Raw genomic sequence first — 19,089 nt, forward strand, 5'->3', positions numbered from 1 at the left:
ATCTCCGGTCTCTTCCAGAACCTGCCATTCCCTATCAAGAAGCACAGTCCATTTCCCTCCCCTTCAAACTGGGCAAGCCTTCATGGTTGCCTTGATGAAAAGAATGAGATGGAAGTGACACCAGGCTAGGGCATAAAAGGAGTCACAGCTTCTGTGTCTCCTGCTCCTCTCTCTCTCTTTGTTCCTCTTGTTAGAAAGCTGTACCTGTAAGAGAACAAAGGCTAACCCGATTGTGGAGGAGAAAAGAATTTTATTAACGATCTTGCAAGAAAGGACGCAAGACCTGGACAAAATGGCCAGTGCACCAAACACCAAGAAACACTGACATTTATACCCTAAACCTAACATGCAGGTCCCTCCCCTGTTCCCATCGCTTGGGTACTTCAGGGGTTACAGCCTATCCAAGAGGTCTAACTAACTTACCTGGTTCCCACTCAGAGTGGCTGCTCCTGGTCCTTACATTCTGAGCTGGGTCGGCTCGGCACCGCTTTCACTCCTCGCACCACTTTTCAAATTTGGTGCTGCTTTCACTATTGGCCCTGCCCTGGCTTTGGAGCCACTTTTCAAATTCTTAGCACCAAAGCCGCTAGAACCCCTTTCCCTCCCTCCTCCAACTGCAGAGCCGGCTTGGGCTTCACATTTATGTGAAAATTAAACAACCCTTTCCAACTATTTCCCCTCTTTCTTTTAGACTTTTTTTAGTTTTCACAATTTCATTTCTCAAATCTGCTAAGAGCCTCCTCACGTTCTTCATCATAGAGATCTTCCTCTTTCAGGGGGACGAGTAGTTTGGCTTGTACTGTGTGGGCATGCTTGGTAAGGGCTGCTTCAATGAGTTTTTGAGCTAACCCTCAGGCGCACGGGATGATGCAGCATCCAACTGCTGTGGGCACCCCAGCCATGATGATAAGGGAAGTCAAGACGGAGTGCCACTCCTTTCCATTTTCCAACCAGCTCGCTAACCATCCCATGAGAGGGTTGTCAATGCCAGAATTTTCTGCTAACTCTTCAGATAAGGCTGTTAAGCCTTCCAAGCCTTGGTGATAGTCCCATCAGGGACCATATTACTGGGGATGAAGGTACAGCAACTACCTCCAATCATTACACAGATGCCCCCTTTTTCTGCTAGCATCATGTCTAGGTGCTAGTAGCACCCAACTGTTCTGTTCTCCCCCCTTTTTTTCTTTTTTAATGATTTATTTTTTCTTTACTTCTCCCCCTACCCTGCCCCCAGTTGTCTCCTTTCTGTGTCCATTCATTGTGTGTTCTTTTGCGCCCACTTGTATTCTTGCCAGTGGCACTGGGAATCTGTGTCTCATTTTTGTTGTGTCATCTTGATGCGTCAGCTCTCCATGTGTGCAGTGCCTCCTGGGCAGGCTGGACTCTTTTTGTGCTGGGTGGCTCTCCTTACAGGGCGCACTCCTTGCACGTGGTGCTCCCTTACACGGGGGACACCCCTACGCGGGGGACACCCCTACGTGGCATGGCACTCCTTGCATGCATCAGCACTGCACGCAGGCCAGCTCATCACACGGGTCAGGAGGTCCTAGGTTTGAACCTTGAAACTCCCGTGTGGTAGGTGGATGCCCTATCTTTTGGGCCAAATCCGCTTCTCTACTCTTCCCTTAATGCATCTTTAGTGTAATTGAAAAATCTTTGTTGATTATAATATATATAGTTAATCTAATCCACACTTTTGTTAATGGTGACCCACCAGAATAAGAATGATTCCAATCCTGCAGCTACCTGATTTCTAGCTTTAAATTCATCTGGGATGCCCTGGGGAACTCCTATAATATCTAGATAAATTCAGTCATCCAAGGAACCAGATAAACTTTTCTTTCCCTTTCCCTGGCTTTATGTTTCTTCCTCTTTTCCAAATGCCAGGGTAAATGGGATGGCCAAGTGAACCAGAGCACAGGTTCCTCCCCACTTCTCAATAATGCTGGTCGGAGGCCCTTTCCACAGTACCATCAAAGGTCTGCTTGGGGTATGGGCAAACTGAAGAAGTTGCCAGTACTGTCCTCACTCAGGTTCCATACTTGCATACACAAGGCCATGGTCCCAAGGTCCTGGACCCCTTTTCCCCATCTAGAGAGACAGGCAGAGTGACTTCCTGGACCCAGGTGGGAAGCCCGTATGGCTTTGGTGTTTCCCTTTCTGACAGGAGGGAAGAGAGAGGACAACGTACTACAATTTTCACCAGGGATAGCATTCTGGAAGAGGAGCACCCTGCACTTAAACTCCCTTTCATGCTCTTCCATACCGAAAGGAAAGGGTACGATATTAGCAGTGGGCCAGCTGGCTGCAAAAGCATCACAGTTGCTTTTGTTCAGACTCTGGACTGACCCATTCAGTCAGGCATTTGCATCTCCATATCCTGTCTCTATTTCTATGGTCTGCTTTAAATCCTCTGCCTTAAGTATCCTGACTGCTTTGGGATCATTCTGCATCGGGGAACTGGCCTTTGGTGGGCTTTGCCTTGGTCTCTCTGAAGGGTTAGCTGGAGGGGGCCTTGCTGACATCATATCCACAGGGGGAGGAAGCACTTGAATACAGAACCTCCACGGGGGAGCTTTACCTGTATGTCCACCCCCATCCCATAGACTCTGTCAGGGGAAGAATAACGGTTATTATTGCTGAATTTGTCTTTTTTTTTTTTTTTTCTCTCCCCTTCCCCCGCCCCCAAGTTGTCTACTCTCTGTCTCCATTCACTGTGTGCTCTTCTGTGACCACTTCTATCCTTATCAGCAGCACCAGGAATCTGTGTTTCTTTTTGTTGCGTCATCTTGTTGTGTCAGCTCTCCGTGCGTGCGGCACCATTCCTGGGCAGGCTGCACTTTCTTTTGCATCGGGTGGCTCTCCTTATGGGGTGCACTCCTTGTGTGTGGGGCTCCCCTATGTGGGGGACACCCCTGCGTGGCAGGGCACTCCTTGCGCGCATCAGCACTGCGCATGGGCCAGCTCCACACGGGTCAAGGAGGCCCGGGGTTTGAACCGCGGACCTCCCATGTGGTGGGCGGACGCCCTAACCACTGGGCCAAGTCCACTTACCTGTCTGTCTTTCTAATGGTTATTACCATTGGGTTCCACTGGAGGTTTTTGCAGTCTGATGGGGTATTACCTTTGTAAAAGGCTATCTTGTCCTTTAAGGGTTTCCAGTGAGTGCAGCCTCTACCGTGCCCAGTGGTCCACCCCTTGAACTCAGTAGCCCACCACACAAAATTCCAGTCGAGACGTGGGGGAGGTTGAGATAACGTCTCAGTGACTCCGGGCCTAGACATTTATTTTGCCCACTCAGCCAACACTCATGTCCTAAATCCCCATATTTTATCACTTGGAAGGCATCAAACTGCACCGTCTGAGACTCTAGGCCTTCGGTTACATTTACTATCAATTTAATGGGTCTTGTCACGACCTGAATCTGAAGCATCACAGTCAGTATAATTATTTCCGTTTTTAGAAACTTTAAATCCTTCATCTGCTAGTCTCCTAAGGCACTAGACAAGGTGGGTATAGGTAATAGCCTTCCCTCTAAGTGCAGGGATATCTTCCCACAAAGTTTCCTGATTTAGAGTCTGACAAGTCCCTTCTCCTTTCTGATAAACGCTTTCCAACTATTGCCTTCTCAGAGTGATCCTTAAGGGGTCTGAAGTTGGAGTTATTTCCCAGGACTCGGATAGTGTTGTTGAGTACTTATCATCCGGGTTGGGTACTGGTTCTTTTTTTTTTTTTAAGAGTTATTTATTTATTTATTTCTCTTCCCTCCCTCCCCACCCCCCCGTTGTCTGTTCTCTGTGTCTATTTGCTGCATCTTCTTCTTTGTCCGCTTCTGTTGTTGTCAGCGGCATGGGAATCTGTGTTTCTTTTTGTTGTGTCATCTTGTTGTCATCTCTCTGTGTGTGCGGCGCCATTCCTGGGCAGGCTGCACTTTCTTTCGCGCTGGGTGGCTCTCCTTACTGGGCGCACTCCTTGTGCGTGGGGCTCCCCTACACAAGGGACACCCCTGCGTGGCAGGGCACTCCTTGCGCACATCAGCACTGCGCATGGGCCAGCTCCACACGGGTCAAGGAGGCCCGGGGTTTGAACCGCAGACCTCCCATGTCATAGACAGACGCCCTATCCACTGGGCCAAGTCTGCTTCCATAGTACTGGTTCTTTTACTCAAGAACAGTGGGTCTAGCCTTTTTCTGCTGTCCGTACTGCAGTCTCAGCTGTCAGCAAAACTAGATAGGGTCCTTCCCAAGTTGGCTGAAGTTTGGACTCCTTCCATGACTTGATTAGGACCCAACTGCCAGGGTTGGTGTTGATGGACAGTGAATTTGAGAGGCGAGGTCTGGGCCAGCAAACCACGATACCTGAGGGATGACAAAGTAGAGGACAAAGCCAGTATATAATTCTCAAGGAAGAGATCCTTCAACTGCCTCCTAGGAAAAGGCAAGCCAAAAAGCATTTTGTAAGGGGGCATTCCCAGTTCTTTCCTAGGGGCAGTTCTAATTCTCAGTAGGCTATGGGTAAGCACATAATCCAGGGTAACTTTATTTCTAACACCAACTTAGAAAGATGCTTCTTGAAAGCCTGTTTCAGGCGGCGGACTTGGCCCAGTGGTTAGGGCGTCCATCTACCACATGGGAGGTCCGCGGTTCAAACCCCGGGCCTCGACCCGACCCATGTGGAGCTGGCCCACACGCAGTGCTGATGCGCACAAGGAGTGCCCCCTGCCACGCAGGGGTGTCCCCTGAGTATGGGAGCCCCACACGCAAGGAGTGCGCCCTGTAAGGAGAGCCGCCCAGCGCAAAAGAAAGTGCAGCCTGCCCAGGAATGGCGCCGTGCACACGGAGAGCTGACACAACAAGATGACACAACGTAAAGAAACACAGATTCCCGTGCCGCTGACAACAACAGAAGCAGACAGACAACAACAGAAGCAGACAAAGAAGATGCAGCAAAATAGACACAGAGAACAGACAACCAGGGTGTGGGAGGAAAGGAGGGAGAGAGAGAGAGAGAAAGGTTGACTCATTCTCTCCGCTCTCCCTGAAGATGGAGGGTTCCCAGGTGCACGGAATTTCCATGCGACACTCAGGCCTCACATAACATTCTGCAGCACATATGAGGTAAAGTAGCACCACTGTCTGAATCTACATGTTCCACTAACCCATAATGAGGAATGATTTGTTCAAGGATAGTTTTAGAAGTTCCTGATGCTGTAGCTGAGGCCAGAAGCTATGCCTCCACCCATCCTGTCAGATGATCTATAATAACCAGAAGATACTTTAGCCGACCCATCGGGGACATTTCAGTGTCATCAGCCTGAATATTCTGGAATGGTCTGAGGCGGCTCCCTTCCCCCTTGTTCTTGCTTCCTTAAGAGCTTCTTATTGATCTTTTGGCAAATTATACATCATTCACTTATTTGCTTAGCTAAGGTATAAAGGCCCAAGCATCCAAAATACTTAAGAACCAGATCACAAATGGCCTGTACCCCCAATGACTCCCTTGGTGTAAGAAGGCCAAAATCTCTCTCATCACTTGTTTATTCAACATTTGCCTGCCATCTGGGAGGAGCCACATCCCTTGATCATCTAGGGTTGCTCCTAACTGCTCCAGCTCTTTCACCTCCTTTTCAGAGAATGCAGGGACCCCGAACTCTTCAGGATGGAGGGTATCAAGATCATCAAAGGGGAAGAGGCTTCATCTGCTAACCTATTGCCCTTTGCTTCAAACGTGTGACCTTTCTGGTGTCCATTTACATGCACCACTGATATTTCCCCAGGTAAGAGAAGATTTAGATTAATAAAACAATACCTGTTTTATTAATTCCCCATGGACTAGCCCTTTTCCTTTGCTGTTAATCAATCCCCTCTCTTCCCAAATTTTTCCAAAGATGTGGACCACCCCAAAGGCATACTTAGAGTCAGTGTAGACTGCACCATCCTTTTCCTCTAATAATTTGATGGCTTGATTTAATGCATATGATTCACAAGTTTGAGCTGACCAGTCATTGGGCAATCAGGAAGCTCCTTTCACTTCACAAGTTAGTCCAACCACAATTGCATAGCCATTGTGCCTCCTTCCTTCTAGGACCCTGGAGGACCCATCTATGAATAATTTTCCCCCAGTGCAGGGGAAGTTCCCTGAGGTCAGATGGACTCGGGTCTGATACTCAACCAGGTCTAAACAATCATGCTCAGGAACCTCCATTTGGCCAGATCCCTTCCAAAGGAAGGAGGCTGGGTTTAGGCTCTGGTCTGTTGTCAATACCAAGTCATTTTTTCCCATTAAGACAGCCTCATACTGCAAAATTCGGGAATAATTCAACCATCTTCCCACTTACTGAGACAGAATAGTTCTGACCTGATGAGGGATGCTAACGACTAAGGCTTCCCGAAAGACAGCTTCCTGCTCTCTTCTACCAGGGGAGCGGTTGCTGCCACAGCTTGGATGCAGCCCGGCCATGCCCCGGAGACAGGATCCAGGATTTTGGAAAGGAAGGCTACAGGTCTCCTTTGACCTCCTCAAATTTGGGTCAGAACCCCCAAGGTTGTCCCTTTTTCTATTGTAACAAACAGGTGAAAGGTTTCTCAAGGGAAGGGAGGGCTAAAACAGGGGCTACACCAGAATCAATCTGAGCTCCCCTAAAGCCTCTATCTTCCCCTGAGAGTTTACACTTTCATTCTCCAAGGGGTGGTGAAGAACAATGGTCATTCTTTTGTGACTGCTTCCTGCTGGTTAGGGGTAGTAGGCCTTACCTGACAAGGTGTAAAACCCTCCTGCTATTCTATCATGGTTGGAGGAAGACGACTATGGCACCCTGGGTGAAACTGGATGAAATCCCTGTATGGCTAACAAGATGGAAGAAATGAACTTAATTAGAATTTTGAGGATATAGGGTTTCACTGAAAGGATACTGGGCCACAAAAATAGAAAAGGCCAGGTGCCTAAAGGCTGTATCTTCTCAAAGTTAATGGGCTTTTTTTTGCAGGTTTTCATCAGAAATTGGTTTCCAGGTCCTAGGTGAGGAAAGGTTACCCATAGACCATCTTGAAGGGGTTAAGCTGAAGTGGATCCCAGCCACCTTTTTTACTGTTTCCTTCCTGGTGAGAAAATGCTTAGCCCTGGCGGGATGGCATGTGGTTTCGCCAGTCTTCCCCAGGATATGAGTGGGACAGATTTTAGAATAAGGGCTAGGAGGGAGACTTGGATTAAGCATGTTCATTAACTTAGAAAGTGAAGTTTACCAGGACCTTTTAACATATTCAATATCCCTCTGCATATGATCTAGAAAAGATATCACCTCAATCATCAAGCATATATCTAGAATAGGAGAGATATAGGTACAGTACTTAATACCAAGCAATGCACTAACGAAATCAAAAGTTTCTTTTTGAGTTGCAATTAATAGATCTAAGCTCCAGGTTTGCAACACCATACAAGTTGTCTCTGCATGGAAGCAGGCCATAATGCCAAGTATGTTTAAGTTCTACTTACAGCACTCTGGTAATCACTGCTCCGCTTATCACGTCCTTCACACAGCCAGCACGCTGCAGCACCACTGACCCTAGAGAGAAGCTAGGATGGTAGCCTCTGGTATTCCACTGGCCCGGCGCATAGCACCCTTCAGCACCATGGAGATTTTTACTTCTACACCTTCACCATGATGACATTAATTAACAAGTATTTTACTTCAGCAATACAGATGCCCAATGGAAACCAGATTATCTTCCTTTACCACCACTTTAATATGCAGATTGAGGTGGCCTCTGACAGTTTTTCCTGCTATGAAACTGATGGATGTAGGATGACCTGAAAGTAACTTGTTTCTTTCTCTGTTGCTAGGATACAAAGAAAAGAATTGTATGTAAATCAGAAGGTAATGAAATGCAACCCTCTCTTCGGTCCAAATTCCGCTTTTGGTGGTCAAGAATATCCTGTTGAAGCAATGAAGTATGAAAACCAGCTTCAACCAGTTGGCCGGACCTGCGCAGAAGTAGCCCCTTGCTGTCCTCACTTCAACTTGCTTAATTAACATAGTAAAATTCCCACCCAGGGGTGGAGTTATCTGCCCCTTTCTTGATCATGCAATGTATGTGCAAGCGTGATTTCCTGAACATACTAATCATACAATTACATAACCAGCTATGTATGTTCATCCATATGCATAAAAACTAATGCATAATCAAAGCAAATGCTAAGTAGTAACTTGGGTATTTAAACAAGAGTGAAACTGCAGCAGAGGGAGTCAGGTCTGAGTCACTGTGGACTGGCCTTGGCTCCCTACCTCTGCAGATGTAATAAATGTGAGTTTGCCTAACCCTCGTGTTGAAGTTTTCTTCATGCCATCTCTGGTTATCCATAAAGGCCTTGTTTTGAGGCCTAACAAAACTACTTTTTGTTATTAAAATCAATTCTGTTTCTGTTTAATAATGACTTACTGGAATTAGCCATTCAAATATTTCAGTTTAAACATTGCTTCTACAAACTTTTTATAACTATCCATAACCACAGAGACAATAGTTGCTTCATCTCAAGACAAATTCTGCCTTCACAAAACACATTCCCTTACTTAATGCTACCTTCTACAATACCCTCTACAATTTGCCATATGCATTCAAGTTTTTTCCTACATACTTCCATTCTGATTTTATGAAAACCAGGTATTGTATCACATTCCTTTAAACAAACTTACCAAATTTTGGTCAGCACTCCCACAGACCTTTTATGCCTTTCTATATCTACTTAGGTCTCATATCCCTCATACTATTCTGTGAAAAAAAAAGAATAAACTATTCATCTCAATTTAGGCATTTCAAAGATTTCCATACTTTATTTATTTATCAATATAAGTTCATTTTTCATTTTAGTCATTTGAATAGAGCTCTTTTAAGAATTTTCATTGTCAATTTAATATTACCACCTGGAGGTATTAAAACATACACTGAACAAACAGAAACAACACAATAAGAATTATGAAGACAAGGTTGGCATAGAGCCAATCCTCATCTGCCTCGTATTTTGGCCAGAATATATCAGTAGTCATTTCCTTTCCTTTGGTACGATCATTATTGTCCAATGTTCCCACATCCTCCCTAATGGACTATCTGGAGAAATGTCCCCAGGGGATCTTACAGATAGCCCCTCCCCAGTCAACCTACTGCCTCTATTCCCCATTCTGAGCCTTGTTGGGTTTCTTTCAATCCCAGACTTATCAGAATTTCCCCACCACCAAGACAATACTTAATAGTCCCTTTTCTTACCTTGAACCATGCACAGAGCTGCCTGGTCAATGAGAGGCAGATTTTCCCTTCCCGTTTTCTCATCCACAATTGGCAGATCCAAGCATCTGGCCTCGGGTCCTTCCCGCTGTCAAAGGCGGGCCCCCAAGGGCAGAGTCTGAGTCTCCTTGATCAGGGGAGTGTGCCTTCCCCTCGTCTGCCCCAGGGTCCCCCTCTGAGGCTTTGGATCCTGGACGAGCCCCCAAAGCTGTTAGAAAACTGCACCTGTAAGAGAACAAAGACTCACCAGACTGTGGGGGAAAAGAGAATGTTATCAACAAGAGCCGTGGTCAACCTGGATAACATGGCCGTTGTGCCAAACAACAAGAAACAGTGATATTTACAACCTAAACCCGGGTCCCTCCGGCGTTCCCCATTGATTGGGTACTTCAGGGGTTACAGCCTATCTGAGGGATCTAACCAACTTACCGGGGTTCCTGCTCTGAGTGTCCACTGGGTCCCTACATTCCTGCGGACTGGGCAGGCTCTGTGCAGCTTTCACCCCTGTCACCGCTTTTCAAATTCCGAGCTGCTTTCGCTATTGGCCCCGCCCTCGCTTCTCACCATTGGCTGCCCTTGCTTTGGCCCCGCCCTCACTTTGGCCCCACCCTCACCTCTCACCATTGGCCACCCTCATTTTGGCCCTGTCCTCACTTTGGCGCCACTTTTCAAATTCTAGGCGCCAAAGCCCGCTACAACCCTTTCTCTCCCTCCTCCAGTTGCAGAGCCGGCTCTGGCCTTACCTTTATGTGAAAATTAAACTTAACTCTTTTTTTACACTCTGTAGCCTGATTTTCTCTAGGTTCTTGGCTAAGCTACAAGAAATGAATCTCGAGAGCAAGCCGGGTTAGTTAGGTCAGTAATTTATTAAGAAACAGTGAAAAGAGATGGGAGAAAATAACATATCATGGGTCCCAGATAGAGAGGAAGGGACTGAAGAGTGATAAAGAGGGCCAATTTACAGACTGCAATTCCCCATTATAGATTATAAATCCCCAGGTTTTACTTGCAGGATGTTCCAGGCAGGGGGCGAAGGCCAGAACAGGGATCAGAAGGCAAGGGAAGGCTGGCTCAGCCTTGGTGCTTGCTGCTTGAACCATTAATTACTCTGCCCCTTTGCTAATGAGAGGGGAGAAGTCCCAGCCATTTGTTGTTTTAATTGATTGCTCCACCTATCAATCCCCTGGGAGGCCCCAATGATAAGGCCCCTGGAGAATATCCGGGGCTTCTCCTGGCTTCCAGAGAAATCTCTTTCCGAATGGGGAATCTCGCAGGAGACTTCCAGCAGCCATCTTGGGGGCACTGATGTCCACGTGTTAATGGTGGCGGTTTTCTGCCAGCTTCCAGATCAGTCTATTGATCTAACTAGCCTGCTTCACCTTTCTTCTGCTCCCTTGGAACCCAGCCGCCATAATGTGAGGAAGCCAAGCAGTCACATGGAAAGTTCCAGTCCCAGCATCCAGGTGAGGTGCCAGCTGACAAGCAGCATCGACCAGCAGACGCATCAGACAGGGAGCCCTTCAGCTGGTTTCGGTCCCCAGCCTTCAAACTGTTGCCACATGGAGCGGGGAGGCACTGTCCCCACTGGGCCATGCCGAAATGGCAGAGTCGTGAGCAAAATAAGTCTTCTCCTTGGAGTGGTTTGTTCTTTAAATTAGAGAGCTTCAGTTCTTTCCCAGCTGAGGATTTGGGAAACCTTTTCCCTTAATCCAAACCTAACCCAGATAATGTCACCATCCTGATCAAAAATCTTCCACACTCTGTCTCCCTCAGAATGAAAGTCCACGTGGAACCGAAATGGTCCTTCCGATATGAACTGTCCACACCACTCCCACCCCACACCATCTCTTTGCTCTCATCTCTTCCCACTCTCCCTGTCCACCTCTCTGTTTCAGCCACACTGGCCTCCTTGCTGGCCCTTGAACTTGTCAGGCAAGTCCCACCCCAGGGCCTTTGCACTTGCCCTTCTCTCAGCTTAGCACACTCTTCCTCCAGAAATCCACATGCCTAGCCTGCAGGTCTTTGCTCAAATTGCACCTCATTAAACTCTTTCATGACCATTCCATTTAAAATTACAGCCCCTCCCTGCCTAAAAAAACCCCTAGCTATCCATATGCCCTGCTTTCCATTCCTCCGTAACACTTACTGCAACCTAAATATTTTGCTTATTACTCCTCTGTGTGGTCTGTTTCCCCCACTCGAGTGTAAGTCCCATGGGGCAGGGCAGAGGTCTCTGCCTCCTTCCCTGCTGTATCCCCAGAGCCTACAACAGTGCCTGGCATGCATTTGGCTCTCAGTGAATATCTGTTGACCAAATCAAATGACCAAATGGATTAATAGATGGGATTATTGTTGGATAAATAGATCAGGGGAAGAAGAAAGAGGAGAGGAAAAGACCCCAACCCAACTTGAAAATGTTTCCTGTTGTCCAAAATTGGAACATGATTTTTTTAATCCCTCATCTCTACAATCAAAATAATCAACCACCTAATCAAATAATCTCCAAACCGTGCCCCTCATGCTCTTAAATTATTTTCTTTTTTTTTTAAGATTTATTTTTTTAATTTTTTAAAAATTTATTTCTCTCCTCTTCGCCGGCCCCCCCCCAGTTGTCTGCTCTCTGTGACCATTCACTGTGTGTTCTTCTGTGACCGCTTCTATCCTTATCAGTGGCATGGGAATCTGTGTTTCTTTTTGTTGCATCATCTTGTTGTGTCAGCTCTCTGTGTGTGCAGTGTCATTCCTGGGCAGGCTGCACTTTCTTTCGCGCTGGGTGGCTCTCCTTATGGGGCGCACTCCTTGCACGTGGGGGTCCCCTACACGGGGGACACCCCTGCATGGCAGGGCACTCCTTGCGCGCATCAGCACCGCACATGGGCCAGCTCCACGTGGGTCATGGAGGCCCGGGGCTTGAACCGCGGACCTCCCATGTGGTAGGCGGACGCCCTATCCATTGGGCCAAGTCTGCTTCCCTTAAATTATTTCAAACACACAGAAAAGCTGAAAGACTTTACAGTGAACACCCAAAATGCCCAATCTCCTATTGGTACTAGGAACGTTTTCCTGAATTTGCTTTAACCTATTTCTACCCATCTATCCATTCTCGGCCATTCATCTCTCCAGCTTAATTTTTAATGCACTTCAATGAAAGCTGCAGATAACAGTACAACCCTGAAAGACTGCAATATGCCTATTAATATTTCTTTACTGTTTTTTATTTTCAATTCTGAGGTAAAATTCACATCCAGGGAAATGCACAGATCTCAAAAGTATCCATTCTCTGAGATTTTTTCCATCCACTGAATTTGGAAACTGCATACACCTGTGTAAGCCAAACCCTTGTCAAGATAAAGAACCACATTTTCATGACCCCAGCAAGTTCCCTCATGCCCTTTTCCAATCAATCTTTGTCCCTGCCTAAAGCGACCACTGTTCTGATTTATTTTTTTCCCACCATAGACAGCTTTGCCTGTTCTGGAACTTCATTTAAATGGAATCACACAGTATGTTCTTTTTTAAAAGTGTCTGGCTTCTCTCATTCAGCAAAATGGTTTTGAGATTCATCCATGTTCTTGTGTGTATCAACAGTTTATTCCTTTTCCTTGCTGATTAATATTTCATTGTATGGGTGTAGTACAGTTTGCTTGTCCCTTCTTCTATGGATGAACCTCAAAAGCTTTTTAATGGGTCCCCTCCCCATCCCTGTTGCCCCTGCCAGACCCAGCCATCTCTTCTTCCTAGCCAGGTCCCCACCCAGCCTCCTGCCTGTTCCCTGGCCCCCAATCTTGTCCACATGACAGACAGAGGGATACTTATAAGGTGTTCCTCTCCTGCTCAAAACCCTTCCATAGCTCCCCAGTGATTTCAGGAGAAAACCCGAGCTGTTTAAATGCTGACAGGCCTGATTTGATCTCACCCCCAGGCACCACTCCAGCATCGCACCCCACCTCCTCTCCTTTCGCTCCCTGCTGCAGCCACAGGACACTTTTCAAGGCCCAGATGCACTAAGCTCTCTTGCCTCTGGACAGATGCATTCTCTTTCCTTTGCCTAGAACACTTTTCTCTAGCCCTTTATTTACCTGCCTCACTCTTGTTCCTCCTTCAAGTCTCCATTCAGATGTCTGCTCCTTAGGAGACCTTCACAACCCCCACAGGCTGAGTGAGGCACCTCCACAATTCCTGGTGGCTCAGATCTCTCTACATTTTTTTTATTACCACCCCCCCCCTCCCCTGTGGCTTTTTGTGTGTGTGCTGTCTGCTCTCTGTGTCCATTCGCTGTGTGTTCTCCTGTGTCAGTATTTATTTATTTTATTTTCCCTCCCCCCTTGTGGCTTACTTGCTGTCTGCTCTCTTGTGTCCATTCGCTGAGTGCTCTTCTGTGGTTGTTTTCTTTTTTGCTTGTCTCCCTTTTTTGTTGCGTCACCTTGCTGAGTCAGCTCTCTGCAGCACTTGTGGGCTGGGTGGCACTCTGCAGCGTGCGGGTGAGCCTGCCTTCACAAGGAGGCCCCAGGACACGAACCCAGGACCTCCCATATCTTAGACAGGAGCCCAACTGATTGAGCCACAGCCGCTTCCCCTCTCTACATTTTAAAACACAAAAGCTGTCATTTCTTCCTAAATTTTGGTTTCAGGAATTAAACTTCTCTCTCCAGATAAACAAAAACACTTTCTTTTTAGCAAAAAAAAAAAAGGAAACTATTTCAACAAACACATTTCCCTTATTGCCTAAGCTGCCAGGGATCTCCAGGTGAGGTTTAATGATAACTTAGATCATAACTGCCTAGTGCATCTGTATATAAAAAGCTTTAGGGAAGCGGACATGGCTCAATTGATAGAGCGTCCACCTACCACATGGGAGGTCCAGAGTTCAAACCCAGGGCCTCCTGACCTATGTGGTGAGCTGGCCCACGCACACTGCTGTTGCACACAAGGATTGCCATGTCATGCAGGAGTGTCCCCCACATAGGGGAGCCCCATGTACAAGGAGTGCATTCCACAAAAGAGCCACCCCTCATGAAAAAAGTGCAGCCCACCCAGGAGTGGCGCCACACACACAGAGAGCTGACACAGCAAGATGATGCAACAAAAAGAGAAGCAGCTTCCAGTGCTACCAGATAATGCAAGCGGATGCAGAAGAACACACAGCGAATGGACAGAGAGAGCAAACAAGGGGGAAGGGGACAGAAATAAGTAAAATAAAATCTTTTTTTTAAAAAAAAGCATTAGTTCTATTAACAGGTATCAGTTTTCCTAGGGCAATGCTAGAAATTTAAGTCCTGCAGATTGTCTATTTGCCATGGCACCCTAATCCAAATATCATTCAATACTTCCTTTCCAATGACTCAGCCCTCCACTCCTTCCCCCCTCCAAATCCTTCCATCATGCCCTCTGGAATGCTCATTATGGCTCATAACCACACCACCCTCCTCAATTTCTTCCTTGAAACTTTCTGCTACCTGATGCCCTTACCGAAAGCCCGACCAGTCCCAAGGACACTGCTTTCACGGCAGCCCTCTGTAAGTCAGGCCTTTCAATTTCTCACACTCCACATGCCTCCATACCAAGGCTCAAGAGCTATTTTCTGTTTATCAAGGTTCTTTTGGGGAGCAAGCAGCTAAAATCAATTCATACTAATCAAAGCACAAAATAAAGAAAGAAAGCAGTATTTAACAACAATGGCAACAACCAAAGAAACATGATGGTTCATGTAAAAGCCCAGTAACTAAATGGACTGTAACACTGATAAGGAGTTCAGGTATGGCTGGATCCAGGTACCAAGGGCTGGTGCCAGGACCATCTTTCCCAATTGCTTAGTTCTGCTTTCCTCTGCATTGCTCTCCATCTAAAGATGCCTCTTTCCTCTGGGTGGCAGAAATAGAGAACCTGTTTCCTGATAGCTAAGGCAAAAGTCTCAAGGTCGGTTCCCATTGGGGAATGTTAGGTCACATGACGCCCCCCCCCCCAACAACCCCTGTGACCAAGGAAACAATAAACTGTTTGGCTCAGTCTGGATCTTATGCCCATGTCTAGAGCTGGTGGTAGTATGATCGGTTCCCAGTCAAAACAAACATATCCAAAAAACTAACAAACACAACAGACTGAGAGGGCAGAGAAGTGGTTCCCCAAAAGAAAACCGAGCCAGATATTTAGGGGGGCAAAACCCACAGACTTCTGCCGTAATATCCTCTTCCTTTCCCAACACCGCCTCCAGAATATTGATCCTCCCGCCGTTGATTAGCAGCCCCCACACACACCCACACACGCGTCCTTATCCAGGTGTAATGCTTTTACCCCTCGTGTGACCTCGTACCTCTGCCTTCTTACCTATAGGGAGAAAGACGCCGTTTCTCTGTTCCTTTAAAAGTGGGTGTGATTGCGTTTCACGTATTTGCTCGCCCTAAGCTTAATCATTCATCAGTGGGGTTCACCTGGAAGGGGCGTTAGCGAGGCGATGGGATCCCGGCGGGGCCGAGGGGGATGGAGGCGGTGGGGCCGCGGGGCCGCGGGGCTGACACCGGCGGCGTCGGGGCGAGGTGAGGCGCAGGGGTGGGGGCTGCAGGGAGGGCCTGGGGCCTGAGCGAGAAGGGTGGGACACGGAGCGGGAAGGACTGCAGAAGTGGGGCGACTGAGGAGGCCGGGCGGAGAGGAGGGGGCACTGGAGGTCGGCGAGGCCCAAGGAGGGTGGGAAATAGGGGAGGAAATAGAGGTGGCGGGTGGGGTGGGAGGTGCAGGGTGGGTTGGGAGGACGATCGGTGGGGGACTTCTCAGGGGAGGCGGGCTGGGCCCGAAGGTGCGGGAGCCCGAGCCCGGGAAGTCGGCGGCCAGGGGCGTGGCTGGGGCGTGCGCGCGGGTCTCCCCCGGCACCCCCACCTCCCACCCCTCCTTGGCCTTCAGAGCCTTCGCCAGGGGTCCCGCCCCTTTGCCAGGAGTGACGGGCCCGCCACCCAATCAGGACGCGGGCAGGGAGAGGCGCAGCCAACGACGGGGCGGGGGGCGGGGGGCGGGACTGGGGAGGGGGTTCTCAGAGCCAGGGGAGGGGGCGAGGGGCCTCCGAGAGCTCCGCGGCGGCGACGGGCGAGCCATGGCGCTGGGACAGGAGCGCAAGAGGTACCGCGATTCGGGGGCAGGGATGGCGGGAACCGGGGGGCTCTCTTTCTGGGGACCCCTGAGCCGGCCGGGGGGCGCGCGGGTGCGCACCTCCACCACGCCCTCCGCCCTCGGGGATTTGCAGGGGTAGGGACTCGCTCACTTCCCCGGCTGCCCCGCCCCTCTCCCGGCAGCAGCTTCGGGGTCGTGAGCCCCGATTTCATGAAGCTCAGGGTTCGCTTCCCGCCCGGTTGGGGGTGAAATTCAGGGTGCCCAAGGAATTGGGTTTGAATAATCCCCGGGCTTCGGGGGGAGGCATTGTCTCCACATTTTGCCTCCTTCAGCCTCCAGAATCCCAGAATTGAGGTGTTCTTTGCCAACCTGGGATCTTAGGGATTACGGGGTCCCACCAAATTGAGCCTTCCCAGATAGAGGGAATCCCTTGGAATCCCACTCCGGTCCGGAGATCAAGAGAGCAGGGATCCTCCTTGATCAGACCCTCCCTGACAATCTCCCAATCCTTGGGTTCCCCTAGAAATGGGCAGAGGGCTCCCCATTCCAGGCGCCCTTAGGTCTCCTTTTGGAACGTAGGGTCACCACCTCTAATAGCAGGGAGACAAGCCTGACACTCTGGCCCCTATCCCACGCCCCACCCTGGCCCAGTCCCCATGACTGAGGCGTAAATGGAAGCGCCGGGGAAACCCCACCCAAGCCATCCTGGGGGAAGACCCCATGGCGGGGTGCTGTGCCAGACGCAGTGTGAGACCCTGCAAGCTGTGCTGGGAACGCCCCCCTCCCCCCCAGGCCCCAGCGGGGTGGTCCTGGGCGGAGGGGAACCGGGGTGTTCACTTCCTGCAGGTGCAGACTGCAGGGGCAGAGAGGGGTCTGTGCCCTGGGGCCACCCTTAAGGGTTCCTATCTGGCCATGTTCCAGGAGACCCCAGTAAGTGTCCCAGACCCTCGGTTTTCCCTGTCCAAGCTGAGGCGGCCGGCAAGCCTCACCCCCTTCCCTCCCCCCTGGCTTGGCGGGTCTGATTGGATCCACCCACACCCCATGTTTTTCACACACACCCTCAGGATCTTCCCCCACCGCCTCATTCTACTCCAGCCCTGGCTGTGGGCCGACGCAGGAACACCAGCCACCCTTTCTGGGGCAGCCCGGCCCCACCCCTCCTGGCGCCCCCTCCTGGCGGGGTTGGGGGCCCCTCCTGGCTGAGCTGGGGCACCCCCCTCCCCACCCAAGGCCAGCCCTTTCCTGTCGTGTCATCCACCGCTGCGCGCGATTCACTCGTACCTCGCACCCGGCACCCAGCCGCGCTCCCGTCCCCTCCTGCGCCCCCCAGGATGGCACCTCTGACGAAGGGGGTCTGGGTGATGGTGAGTGGGCTCCCCACGCCTCCTTCTCTCCTTCCTTCTTGCCCCCAGCTCGGGCCTGCTGCCATCTCACCCGAGGCAGGGATATTCCTGGGAAGTCCCAGAGGGGCACACTGCCCCAGGTGCTGCCCTCCTGGGACTGAGGGAATCCTGGAGGAGGCGGGGCTCACCAGAATACCCGTCCTCAGGAACGAACAGAGGCGGGGTTCCAGGGACCTCCCCCAGGCTCCTTCTGGAACCCAGGTCCTGCCCTTGTCCTCCCAGGCCACCTCCAGGCAGTGCCAAGAGTAGTCTCTGTCCAGGTATGACTTAAGCCCCCCTGTCCCCAATACTTTCTGCAAGATCCCCCCAATACCCAGCTGAATGTCATTAGAGAAGGGCCCAGGAGCAGTCCTGAATGTGGGGTGCGGTGTCCCTACTTTCTCCTTGCAGATGCTGAGTTCCTCAGGACAAGGAAGAGGTGGGCTTCTCCCCTTCTGGCTGGAGAGGGGGATGGGCTCCAGCCCCTATTCCCAGGCCTCAGCCCGGGACCTCCAGACCCTGGCCCCACCCTCTGTTCTCGTCTAGAACACGGAGGAAGGGTGGCAGGGTTCCAGCCGCACGTCCCAGGCCGGGCAAAGTGCCAGGGGGCTGGGCTGTGGCTGGGCCCGGAGCCAGCTGGGGAGATCCGGAGGCAGCAGTGCTGGGGGAGGGGGAAGGGACGAGAGCCACTGGGCGAAGGAAGCACAGGGACGGGGGCCCCTTGGGTGGGCATGTCCGCTAAGGCCTGACCTCTAAGGGCGCGGACCCCAAAGGCAGAGTTCAAATCCCGGTTCCCCTGCTTCCTAGCTGTGTGGCCTGTGCCGCTGACCACCTCTCCAGCTGGTCATTCCCAGGTTGCGTAGCCTGGAAAGTAAAGGGCATACCCCCTCCAGGACTAAGGCGAGGAGCCAGTGAGGTGACGGGTGCCTCGCAGGACACCCAATAGGTGCCCAGTAAACTGTGTTCAAGCCAGAGAGTTCTGGGCAGAAGGACACAGACCTGGTTTGGAGTCCTAACTCTGCTGCTTACAAGCTGTGACCTTGGGCAAGTCACATCACCTCCCTGGGCCCGTTTCTTTGTCAGGAAAATGGGGACAGTAATAAATAGGCACAGGGACAGATCACCTGGGGCGTGGCGTTGAGCGTCCAGCGGTGAAGGCATGGAAGGTGCCAAGACCACCAGCTGCGTGCCCTGGGGTCAAGCGCCTCTCCTTCTGCCTCCGTAAAGGGGAGATATCTTTTTCTGCTCCCTAGTTCCTAGGGTTTAGTGGGGTCTCTAGTTCCAGGAGTATCTACCACACCAAAGCTGTTATTATCGCTATTATTTAGTCCTCC

General features: G+C 50.1%; 1 protein-coding gene and 1 long non-coding RNA gene across 12 annotated transcripts in view; one reads left to right on the forward strand and one right to left on the reverse strand.

The window, feature by feature from the left end:
• Positions 1-230: 230 nt before the first annotated feature.
• Positions 231-17,897, reverse strand: LOC111763550 (uncharacterized). 8 transcript variants are annotated; one of them, XR_009184789.2, is made up of 4 exons: positions 17,655-17,775; positions 9,258-9,500; positions 8,690-8,765; positions 231-7,835 (listed from the first exon to the last, which is right to left on the reverse strand). It is a non-coding gene; the product is annotated as an uncharacterized lncRNA (long non-coding RNA). The 8 variants fall into 8 exon arrangements; XR_009184790.2 differs by having other exon boundaries at positions 231-6,845; positions 7,492-8,765; XR_009184784.2 differs by having other exon boundaries at positions 231-8,765; positions 17,712-17,897.
• The window catches only part of LOC101425320 (hypoxia inducible factor 3 subunit alpha), a 59,486-nt gene continuing 56,679 nt past the window's right edge, over positions 16,283-19,089 (forward strand). For 2 of the 4 annotated variants that reach the window (XM_058292708.2, XM_071213633.1), the window contains exon 1: positions 16,283-16,382. In XM_058292708.2, the coding sequence (XP_058148691.1) occupies positions 16,357-16,382 (26 nt within the window). In that variant the 5' untranslated portion in view covers positions 16,283-16,356. Of the gene's footprint in view, positions 16,383-17,647; positions 17,738-19,089 lie in introns of those variants that run through there. The other 2 variants (XM_071213634.1, XM_071213636.1) reach the window with 1 other exon arrangement.

Source organism: Dasypus novemcinctus, unplaced genomic scaffold (genome assembly GCF_030445035.2).
Source record: "Dasypus novemcinctus isolate mDasNov1 unplaced genomic scaffold, mDasNov1.1.hap2 scaffold_230, whole genome shotgun sequence".
Taxonomy (NCBI): domain Eukaryota; kingdom Metazoa; phylum Chordata; class Mammalia; order Cingulata; family Dasypodidae; genus Dasypus; species Dasypus novemcinctus.